Source organism: Saccostrea cucullata, unplaced genomic scaffold (genome assembly GCF_032062105.1).
Source record: "Saccostrea cucullata isolate Sc308-1 unplaced genomic scaffold, CSIRO_AGI_Scuc_v1 ctg1923, whole genome shotgun sequence".
Taxonomy (NCBI): Eukaryota; Metazoa; Mollusca; class Bivalvia; order Ostreida; family Ostreidae; genus Saccostrea; species Saccostrea cuccullata.
Genome location: NW_026921478.1, coordinates 1 through 12,395, shown reverse-complemented (window position 1 = coordinate 12,395; position 12,395 = coordinate 1). Strand labels below are relative to the sequence as shown.

At 35.7% G+C, this 12,395-nt stretch overlaps 2 protein-coding genes across 2 annotated transcripts; both read right to left on the bottom strand.

Moving 5' to 3' along the window:
• Positions 1–59: 59 nt before the first annotated feature.
• LOC134260098 (perlucin-like protein) lies at positions 60–4,796 on the bottom strand. The gene is made up of 4 exons (XM_062742675.1): positions 4,725–4,796; positions 4,120–4,205; positions 3,823–3,916; positions 60–336 (listed from the first exon to the last, which is right to left on the bottom strand). Exons 1-4 carry the CDS (start codon positions 4,780–4,782, stop codon positions 104–106), a joined length of 471 nt encoding a protein of 156 aa, XP_062598659.1. The 5' UTR covers positions 4,783–4,796; the 3' UTR covers positions 60–103.
• Positions 4,797–5,476: 680 nt separating this feature from the next.
• On the bottom strand, positions 5,477–9,746 carry LOC134260086 (uncharacterized; the record flags this gene model as incomplete). Its single annotated transcript, XM_062742666.1, has 8 exons — positions 5,477–6,192; positions 6,908–7,008; positions 7,425–7,662; positions 7,876–8,135; positions 8,305–8,578; positions 8,720–8,951; positions 9,159–9,388; positions 9,528–9,746. Coding segments are annotated over 8 exons (2,265 nt in total), but the record flags the coding sequence as incomplete, so codon positions are not given.
• Positions 9,747–12,395: the final 2,649 nt, after the last annotated feature.

Sequence of the window (12,395 nt, the reverse complement as noted above, 5' to 3'; positions counted from 1 at the left end):
AACTAGATGATGTTATTGCAAAGAATATTTATTACTGCAAAACAATTCCATTCATAAAAGATTAAAAAAAAAGTCTACTTGGTCAAAAAATATTTAAAGATCTTCATTTTTCACACACATATCGTGCAACTGAATTGCAAGGAACATCTGCAAATTGATATTGGTGATTAGAGAGAAGCCATAAACAGAGTTCTGGTGATGCCTTGGTACCACTAGGTTCTCCAGGACTAAAGGCGAAGTAGGACATCCTGGTCACACGTCCATTTCTGACCCACCTCCAGTCTCCTCCCTTTATCCCCCGATTCATATCTCGTCCCCCGATGGCATAATGCTGTCCTTTTAAAGTACAGTATACAAATTATTCTGTGTTTGTCTATTTCACTAAGGAGAGGGAGTCAAAAAGTACCACTAGCTTTGTCAGCATTCAGAACCAAAGGAATTTTCTACTTAAGTATAGTAGCATGGTCCCTTTTAGTTTTTACACCCTTGGTTTACTGGGTAGATATTAGCAAGGGGTATTTTGCTTGCTTTTATTGTGTATAAATCAAAGTATTTCTAATCAAAGCATTGTGTATTATAATGAATAATTAAACATATCAAAAAAATACAAGCCAATTTTCAACACCCATCGCACTAAAAAATGCTGGAACATTTTCCCCCATTAGACTATATACGGTTTTTCTTTTACATGGAAATGGCGGAGACATTTAGATTAGATACTATAAAAAGAATATCCTTGATATATATTTTCCTTTCAAAGACGAATTATATGTTCAAGATTCACAATCAGCTACAAATCAATTTTCTATTTACAAAACTTGAGCAATGCAACACTATAACAAGATTGATCAAATAAGTCCATGGTGACCAATATAAAACTGAGTACGTTTCAACTGAGAACTTGCAAGCACATATATATTGGGGACATATACCCGTAACGACACAAATTCACGTGGCTTAATTGTTATGATTCTAAACAGGTCATAAAGAGGTTAACTGCATGTAAATGAAGACAGCGAAGAGGTTCAAAATCTCAGTACTTTTAAATAGAAAACATAGAGCACAAGGTTGATCAACAAAGAAATTTTTACTGAACCTTTACACAATATATATTTATATATATAGTATACAAATTATATCAAACTCGACTCTGAACAAACCTGTGCTCGGTGTTTACAAAAGCTCTAATTAAAATGTGTACCAGTCAGTGATTTCTTTTGACATTCATAAAAATCAAAGGACCCCAACTTCAATACGCAGCTTTGTATGCTGCGTATATCTATTATTTGACATTTTAGATGATGACTCAAATAATAAAGACATAACTTAATAATAAAATTTAATTTTTAAGGCTTTTGATAAATGTTTGAAATTTGACGAGTAACTAGGGACCACAGATAAGCCTTTTTAACTTGTCCTTTGAATTTTTGTATGGTCAAATGATTTGTCATGCACACATGAAGTTGCTTTGGAAGGATACCGGTATATGTGTACCCTGGATATAATGGAAAGAAGGACATTTAAGTGTCCATATATGGATATGGAAAATCTGAAATATGTGTCTGATCAAAAAGTTATATACAAATGATTCACACAGTGACATTATGTATTATTATACTTTCAAGTTAAATACTAAAATCTGATTGGTTTAGACGCAGTTAACAATCCGTTCGATTACCCTGAGCCTTAGCAACACACGTGACAACGGGTAACACAACGGTAATGCCACATGCGTGGAAATTATGCGCGTACGGTTCACCGTAGAATTCTCAAAACGTCAGTTGCGCGTTTGAAAGAACCGGAATTAACTTGACGTCAATAAAAGCTTGCGTCCGATAACAACAAACGACAGACGATACATGCTTGCGAGTGTAGGAAACATGCTTGCGAGCCAGAAATAACGAAGCTTTAAATATGATAAATGACTCTAATTCGAGTATCAAACAAACAATAAGGAGATTAGTGAACCGGTGAGTGTGAAATCTTTCTAATACATGAACGTAAAGACGATCGACGTTTTTTTTTTTTTTTTTTGCTGACGTCCTTAATCAATAAGACATTCAGTATAATAAAATAAATGGTGCCTGTTTTGGAGGGTAACATTTGAAATTGACACCCCTCGGAAAACCATTGTCAACCTCCGCTGACGCGTCGGTTGACAATGGTTTTCCTTGGGGTGTCAATTTCAAATGTTACCCTCCAAAACAGGCACCATTTATATAATAAAGATTCTTTGATAGCGTCATTAAATTTTATTCAGTGGTATAGGACAAGTTGCAGATTAGGGTACCACAAAGCATAATGGACAGAAGTACAGACAAATAGATGGACAGACACCCCATTACTATACATCCCAATCTGTTTTATGGCCTAAGAATTTGTCTGAAAAAATATCAGTAACATTCAACTCAACAGTAATGGGTCTTTGTATTTCTGAAGCTGAAACTCGGGGGTGGGAATTAATTTAAGGAGATGAAATTGAAGATGAAACATATGGAGGTAACGAACAGTAATCAAGATCAAAAGTCCATAAAACAATTCAAAATAGGAGCCGAGCAAACACGGACTTCTAAAACATCAGCGGTGGGATCAGGTACCATGGAGGAGTGAGCATCCCCTGTCGACCGGTCACACCAGCCATGTGTTGATTGTCATGATGGGGAAATAACGGAAAAATGCGTTGTTGATTCAATGTATAAATTAAATGGACTAGCTAACAATTATGGCACGCCAAATTCACAAAAATGAGCTAAACATAGTTTCACAGTCAATAAACTAGGTTTATCGGTTGTAAACTATAGTTTACGGACTGTAAACTATAGTTAACAACGTTAATCTATATTTTACATCCGTAAACCATAGTTAACGCGATAATCTATGTTTCACAACCGTAAACTATACTTAACACTGAAAACAATCATTTGCGATTGCAAAACATAGATTATCTGATAAATACAGTTTCACGATTTGTAAACTATAGTTTACAAACCGTTAACTATAGTTAACGATCTGATAAATATAGTTTCACGATTTGTAAAACTATGATTAACAACTCTTAACTATAGTTTACGATTGTAAACTATAGTTTACAAACGTGAATCTATGTTTATCAACAAAATCTAATAGAGTTAACGCTTATTACAGACAGATAAACTTAGATTATCATTCGTAAACTATAGTTAACAACCGTTAAATATTGTTTACAGTTGAAAACTATACTTAACGAATCGTTAACTATACTTTACGGTTTGTAAACTATAGTTTACAGTCGATAAACCTAGTTTATCAAATGTGAAACTAGGTTTATTGCATTTTTGTGAATTTGGCATGCCATAAACAATAGTATGAAAAACGTCAGTCAGCATTTGACTTGATGATAAATTTTATTTGCTGACAAGGTCATTGTATCGAACGACAATTTCCCCTGATACAGTAGTTTAACACTCTACTTCAAAAGCCATATGCATTACTCAGTCGAATACTTATACCCCCGATTGAAAAGTGGGGGGGGGGGGTATATATTGATTGGGATGTCTGTCCATTATTTTAACATCTCTGTGATCAAAAAGTAAAATAGGAGGTGCACAATAGTTTTACTATATAACAAAGATTCTGAGAAAGTCTTATTAAATTTCATTCAGTAGTAAGAGAGATGTTGCGGATAAGAGATGGATACCCTAAAGAGTAAGACAAACTAACAGATGGATGGACTTCCCGATCACTTTTCAAGCCGGGGGTATAATAATTATCAATTTATGACAGACATGCGAGTTACATGTACATGATTACCATTAGACTGCCTTCTTTTTATACAAACATTACCATTTTTCATTCCTGCCAGTTTGTATCGCATAATAAGATACTCATGAAGAGTTTCCAGGTTTGCCAAATATCCGCCTTTGTGAAAACAATTCACCTGTCAAAGGTTATTCTTTGTATACAATGTAAACTTTTTTTTATTATAAGCAAATGGATATCTGCGTAATATTTTATTTTCTGCAGTTTAAAAAGTACTTTATAGAGACCAAGAAAAATCAGATGTATCATATCTCTTTAATTTTTAACCTTGTGTATATGGAAAGAAAATTTATTGAGAAGAAAGGAAGCCCTATCTCTTACATAAGCCTCGTCCCAGGATGCTTTATCTGTACTGAAGTAGTAACAGTTGGAACCGAGCGCCCTGTACGGGTAGCTGCACTGCTTACCTGGGAAATAATTAAAGTAGGCATGCTTAATACTGCAAACCAGCTATTATTTGCGTCATCTTTTATTTGCAATTTGTCAGTTTGAAATCAATCAGCGATGATTAATTTTTACTAGTAAGGAAACATGCTATACAAATACAAAGCAAAATAAATGGTACACAGCCATTTACATTGATTTTATGACTAAAAGATCACAAAATTCGCTGATTTCTCGCTCGCGAATAAAAGTTGGTTTACAGTACTTCACATAGCACTATAATTACAAATACAGTTGAACTTCGATATCTTGAACTCTGACATCTCGAATACCAAGTATATGTCAAAGTGATGTTGAAGTTCCAACCACATATTCTTTAAGTATTTTACTCTCGGTATCTGGAATCCCGAGATATCTGGAAGTTTTGTCCCAATTAAGACCCATTAGGTTCAAGATAAAGTTTGTCTGTAGTTAATTATTTGATATAAAATATAGCATTTTTAAAATTATGTTTTAAACAAAGTTCGAGACATTTAACCTACCTGAAACAAATGTGAAAAGAACACAAGCAACAAATATGACTCTATTTATTAAACTCATGATCTCTGAAAAGTGGTCAAATATCTTTGATTTACAGGTTTATATACATCTAGTAGTCAGAGGACTGTTTGCTGCAGATGTTATTAAGCTAATACTTGATCATTTTACCTGTTAAATTGTTATGCATTTATGATGTACTTCAGTGGCAGCTGTACTTTTATGTTCCTGATGCAGTTAATCATCGAGTCTAAACAGTTATAGTATTAAACTGCAGCATTACTTAATTTCATAAACATTTTCTGGACATCACACAACCACGAGTTTTCTCAATGCTTTTCTTTTTTAATTTTTTTTTTGGGGGGGGGGGGGGGGGGGGGGGGGGCAAGACATTAAATTGTTCGAAACAATTATTAAAATTCAGATTTCTTCTTGATGCACTTCCTGCTGAGCACCATGGTGGGGCTACTTTAACTGATCATATACCCGGGTAGCCAGGGTAGTAGACATATAGTAGAAATAATTTGAACATTCGGTTTTGTTTGCTGTGTTTACAGAATTAAATATCACAAAAATTATTTAATGTATTCAGAGGATACAACTTTCACAATATTGATAGAGGTACATGACTCCAAGACAATGGAATAATTGATGTGGTTGATAAAATTGCTAAAGCATGACTTTAGAAATTTCTCTTCTTTTATTATTTCAATCACTGAAAATGCTTGTTATTAAATTTTTATTTCTAATTGCACAAATATATTATAATATACAACAAGTTGCTGATTTCTTTTTGATGTCATTTTTGTCTGACTGATCATTTGTGTAGGACTGTACTAGACTATTTTGTTCAACACTAGCAGACTTTGTCTGTGGTTGAACAGACACTGATGGTGGGTTAATTTTCTGAATGGAGGGAATTTCTCTTTCAAGGTCACCTTGCTTTTTCCCATCACTATCATTTGCAGAAGAGTTTACAAATTTGGAGACATTTGATGGTCTCTCTGTCTTCTCATCCTGATAAGTACTTTCATTGGGAATGTGCTCCTCAATCTTCTTTAGCAGTTCATCAAATGCTTTTCCTTCCCATGATAATTGAATGGACTCATCCTTTGAGAAGTTAACATATAATAGTTGTGTAAGAACCATGCTCATTGGTCCACCTGGGGGCCAGTCTATTTTTTCCATCAGCATGGGGATGATAGGTTTCTTCAGAGCATCAGCCAGACTGACTTCTCTCCTACAGTTGGCAGACAGAGCGTACTTGGTGGTGACCGAGGACAGGACGACCTTACAACCTCTGACCCCACGATCAATCTTGTCATACAGGGAATCCCCTCCCCCCATTTGGTGGATGTCCATCCAGCAGGTGAAGCCCTGACTGGTCAGTCTCTGGTTCAGGGCTGAGATCTCCTTCTGTTTACCCCACTGGTAGGAGATGAAGATGTCAGGGGAGACCACCGCTGATGTAGCCTAAAAAAAAAAACAGGTACCGGGTATGTCCTTTTTATTGAAACATTGTTTTTCTCATAAATTAAATAATAGTTCAAAGAAACTGAAAAATTGACAAAAACTTTTCCTTCCTTCACTCAAGATAAAGTTGAGACCCCATAATTACTAGTATTAGTGCTGAATACATACATATTAAGTTGTAAAGTCACGATGAGATGATAAATCCTATTTCCTCAATTTTTCTAAAAATTGTATACAGGGAAATTTTCACTGCTGTTTTAATTTTTGCTCCTTTTGCCCTTGTCACATGTGGGTGAAATAAAAATGGAGTGAAATCAAAGAGCGCAACATAATTTCTTAAACGGAATTTTGATTGGGTGAATTTAAAATGGGGCAAAATTTTTGAAAGTATAAAAGGACAAAAACAACACGGGGCAACTATAACCCTGTATACAGTATTGACTTTTTGTCATTGAGTAAGATATATATGTTTTATATAAAATATTTGAATATTTTTTGCTACTTGTATGATGTTTGTCTCGTATAAATCAGATATGTTTCCTAACATTCTATTCTTTACACAAAGCAAAACAAGTATCTAAAATATGAGTATTGATCCCTTTTGAGGAATGTTATGTAAATGTTTATTTTGTGACAACTGTGCAAATGTTAATGAAATGGTGAGACAGGTGCTATATTTCCATTTGTTTAATTTATATCTCTTAGAATCCCTCACCTTCTGCTTGTCAGCTGCTGGAGGTGAGTTGTCCCCCTTTCTGTCTCGTTTTCTAGGGATTACAATGTTCTCCACCACTGGTATCCACCAATTCTTATACTCTGTAAAGAGTGAAAAAAAATTACATTCTCCACTGGTTACGCTGGAAAAGGATACACGTTTCATTAATAACTGTTAGATGACACACACACAAAAATATTTCATGGACAAAGCTATGATATCGTTTTGGTTCTCATTGTAATAATATATAACTATGTGTATCCAACACTGAAACATTCTAATTGTAAAAGCACTTCTTTAACAGGTCAGTAGAATTTAATTGTACAATGACAAGAAAATGATTGAGTGGTAAACTTAAATTATAGAGAGAGAGGAACACAATCAACTTGAGACTGGTTCTTCATCCTCATCCTTTACACCATTTGGTTTATAGGGCAGCTTCAAGCAATGGTTTTAAGTCTGCAAATTATCTCTGTGATACATACATGTAGGATTAATAAAATCAAAGTTAACCAACCTTGTGAAATATTCTGCTGATCTGGCATCACTTTCAAACAGTTGAGCTGCATGAGAAGTTCCGTAAACTTGGCAACTGGCCAGATTCGGTCATCCTTGGTTTCCTCCCCTGGTCTTTGGAAAAATCTGATGAATAGGTACTCACTGAAGATTGGTCCCATTGAACCCATTGGGGGCCATGGCATTTTCTCTAAGAGAAGTGGGATCATTTGTTTCCCAAGGTTCACAGACAAATTGACCTGCCATTGTAAAAATTAATTCCTATATATTGTAAAGTATACCAGTCATTCAGGGATACAAAATGAACAGTCAGTTCAATGATGTCAGCTAGACTAACTGATGATCTTCTGATGTCAGATATAATTTCACTTTTGATATAAACTGGTCATAAGAAATTCCTGTAAAATTAGAAATAAAAAAAAACTTTTATTCATTTTTTATTGCTTATCTACCTCTCTGTTACAGTTGGGTGATTTTGCGTATTTCTCTGTCACACAAGAGATGACAACTTTGGCCGCTCTTATCCCAGAATCAATCTTCTCAAACAGTTTATCCCCACCTCCCATCTGCCCCACATCCATCCAGCATTTATACCCTGCCATCTCCAGGTGGCGACTGATGAGTTTGACCTCATTCTGGTGACCCCACTGGTAACTAAGGAAGATCTCAGGGGGTTCTGGGTAATCCACTGGCTCATCTGCCACAACACCCTCTGGAAGAAAAAATAAAATCTTACACAAAGTTCAAATTACTGAGAGTGAGCTATTATAGACTTAGAATAAAACCCAATATACCATGTTTATCTTTACAGTTAAAAATAAATTTATTGATGCATGTGTATATTTGGATTCTTTTTGTTTGAAAATAAATATAAATCAAACCTGCAGCTTTCATGGCATTTTCTACAATAATGGCCGCATCTAAACGATTCATCTCCTGCAGGATATTCAGGACACCTTTAGAAGCCTCAAATGTCTTGTGTGTGGCATACCATTCGCTCAGCAGGGCCATGCAGGGATCTGATTGGGTGGCCCAGCCTCTGATGTCATCAGGACTGTAACCAAGGCGACTAGCCAGGAGTCTCCAGTCATGCTCAGATTCCGGGTTCAACAGCTTTGTAACATCTCGAGACCAAGTAGGGGCATTACTCATTGTCTGGAACATACATTAAAATATTTTCATTTAAATATAAGAAAACACTTTACTAGCCTTATATCCACTGATATACAATCTCGTATAAAATTAGTATGAACTTAGAAAGCAGAATAAAATCAGAAACAATGAGTGAATTTTTACCTTTTTATCCACCTCCTCCACTCTCTCTTTTGTCTCCTCCACTTCCACCTCTACGCGATCCACCCGCGTGTTGACCTCGCCCAGCCCCTCCCTGACACTGTCTATCTCCTCTCCCTGTTGATTGACGTCTGTCTGTACCTTTTTCAGTACAACCTTTGTTCCCGCCACGCCCACCTCTAACTTTTCTATCTGTCCTGACTGCTCTTCAATGCCTTTGGACACTCCCTCTAGACTAATATAAATATGTACCCGGTATAATATTGAGTTTTATGTACATATGAACACAAGAAACATATATGCCAAGTCTGATGGCAATTGACCCAGTGGTTCTGAAGATGGTGATAAAATGAAAAGTTACCCAATGACAATAACTACAGATGGATGACCAAGAAATCATAAAAGTTCATTTGAGCTTTGGCTAAGTCATAAAAATGTTTACCTTCTGCCTTCCAATTCATCTATCAGATTATCTGCTAGATCTCTCAAAGTTTGAGACATTCCCTTTGTTTTTAAACTCTCTATAAACTTCCTGTCTTCTGAGGTGAAAATTTCGGCACCATAGATTGAATGTAATTCTCTTAGTCCCTGTATGCTTGATGTCAGAACTTGTTCAGTGTTCGATTCTTTCAGTCGCTTCATCAAATATGTATACACTACGCCTTGTTTATTCTGCATAGGAATCAGAAACAAAGAATGACAACTGGCATTTACTTCAAAGTCTGTCTTTGCTCTGAACATTCAGCTACAGTATACATTAAATCTTTAATCTACTGCTTATAACATGTATGCATACAATTAAATACCACACCTTACATTTAGCTGCTATCCTTACTAAGATGGTGAATTGGTAGTGAGCAGTTAGTTCCATCATGAGTTCAGTCTTCATCAGATATTCCTCCATAAATTGTTCCAGGTTTTCAGGATGAGTTTTAGATACAGTCTCCAGCACTACCAGTACCTGGGGGTTGACATTTCTGTCCATAAAGTGATGCTTAAACAGCAACTCCAAGACTTCTGTTGTGAACAACTACAACAAAATTAATCTAGAATTATAAAACCAGATATCTCTGAAGAGACTTGTTCTACTAGTTTGTTCCATAACGATGCATCTGAATTTTACTTTTGTTTAGTTTTGCTTTCAAAGAATAATGTATTTTGATTATTCAGCTTAATTTGAATCAAGTTTATTTAAAATCATTCCAAAACTTTACCATGTAGGACTAGCACTTTGAAATAAAACAAGAGATGTTTGTAAAACACTAATGCCCCCCTTCCCCCCTCATTGAATTTTTTCTAGGTCCAAAAGGGCATAACTCTGTCAAAAATGGAGCGATCGTATCCAAAATAAAACTTGGCCTAGATATTTATCTGATAAAACTGTATACTAAATTTCATTTCAGTATGTGCAACCTCTGCGAAGAAAATGAAGGGAAACTGCAAATAATTGAAATTTTTCTAAGTCCAAGGGGTATAACTCTGTCAAACATAGGTAATCATAGATTACAGAGCTCACCTCAACGAATGTTGTCTTTTAAGTAAGGCAAAGTCACACAATTAACCAACAAAAAGTGTACATTCCAGAAATGAAAATATTTAAGCAATTTTGATCGAATACATTGAAATAGACCTACCGGTACATAAAAAATTTAAACTAGTTGTTCATGAAAATGTAATTAAAATTAAGCATCTGAAGCAAATTTGAGAGTTTTCATCTCCTGATGCAACATTTGTGCAAGTTTGGTTTGGTTTATACAATGTTATATAAGCCTTCAAGTTTTTTGGTAATTGACCTGCACCTATAACTTTTACCTGGTCTATTATCTGAAAAAATGTATGTCGAATTCAGCATCCAAAGTAAGTCCATTAGTGTGCATCCTAAGATGTATTGTCCATGCAAGTTTGCTCATTATAGGGCTCATAGTTAATTGGAAATGATACATTCATCACAAACTAACATTTTCACTCATCCACAAAATGTAGGTCAGATTCAACATCCGAAGCAAGCCTGGTAGTATGCATCCATAGATGTATCATCCATGCAAGTTTGGTCAACATAGGGCTTATAGTTACTTGGAAATGAAACCTGCACCAAAAACTTTAACCTGTTCACTCAACCAGAAAATGTAGGTCAGATTCAGCATCTGAAGCAAGCCCGGTAGTATGCATCCTTTGATGTATCATCCGTGCAAGTTTGGTCATTAAAGAAGTCATAGTTACATGGAAATGAATTATGCATCAAAAACTTTCACCTGCTCACTCAACCGGAAAATGTACATTGTAGATCAGAAACAGCATTCGAAGCAAGCCTGATAGTATGCATCCTTAGATGTATCATCGATGCAAGTTTGGTCAACATAGGGCTTATAGTTACTTGGAAATGAAACCTGCACCAAAAACTTTAACCTTATCACTCAACCGGAAAATGTAGGTCAGATTCAGCATCCGAAGCAAGCCCGGTAGTATGCATCCTTAGACGTATCATCCATGCAAGTTTGGTCAACATAGGGCTTATAGTAACTTGGAAATAAAACCTGCCCAAAAAAATTTAACCTGTTCACTCAACCGGAAAATGTAGGTCAGATTCAGCATCTGAAGCAAGCCTGATAGTATGCATCCTTAGATGTATCATCCATGCAAGTTTGGTCAACATAGGGCTAATAGTTACTTGGAAATGAAACCTGCACCAAAAACTTTAACCTGTTCACTCAACTGGAAAATGTAGGTCAGATTCAGCATCCGAAGCAAGCCCGGTAGTATGCATCCTTAGATGTATCATCCATGCAAGTTTGGTCAACATAGGGCTTATAGTTACTTGGAAATGAAACCTGCACCAACAAATTTAACCTGTTCATTTAACCTGAAAATGTAGGTCAGATTCAGCATCCGAAGCAAGCCCGGTAGTATGCATCCTTAGATGTATCATCCATGCAAGTTTGGTCAACATAGGGCTTATAGTTACTTGGAAATGAAACCTGCACCAAAAACTTTAACCTGTTCACTCAACTGGAAAATGTAGGTCAGATTCAGCATCCGAAGCAAGCCCAGTAGTATGCATCCTTAGATGTATCAACCATGCAAGTTTGGTCAACATAGGGCTTATAGTTACTTGGGAAAAGAAATCTGCACCAAAAACTCACCAAAAATGTTAACCTGCTCCAAAAACATTAACCTGACCATTACTTTGCTGAAATTGCAGCATCTGAAACTTTGACTGGTACAATGAAACACATTAGAAGCATCTTCCATGCATGTCTAATCAATATAGGACATAGAAGTACTTAAAAAGAAAACTGCTCCAAAAAACTTAACCTGGGACGCCAACGCCGACGCCGAGGGTATTAATAAACCCCCCAAATTCGTTGAGGTGAGCTAAAAATAAAAAAATCGTACCCAAACTAACTTGACCTAGATATTCATCTGAAATATCTGTATACCAAATTTCATTTCAGTATATGAGGTGGTTTTGAAGAAAATAACGGAAACTAAGTGGATCGAAACAGACAGCAGCAAAGCAATATGCCCTCCCCTCTTCGAAAGGGGGCATAAAAATAATTTTCATATCAATCTATTACTGAGTATATAAATTATAAAATTTCATCAAATAAGGAAAACAATAGAAGTCTTGTGTACCAAGATTATTCTAGTGAAACAAATTAAAACAATAAACCCACTTCAG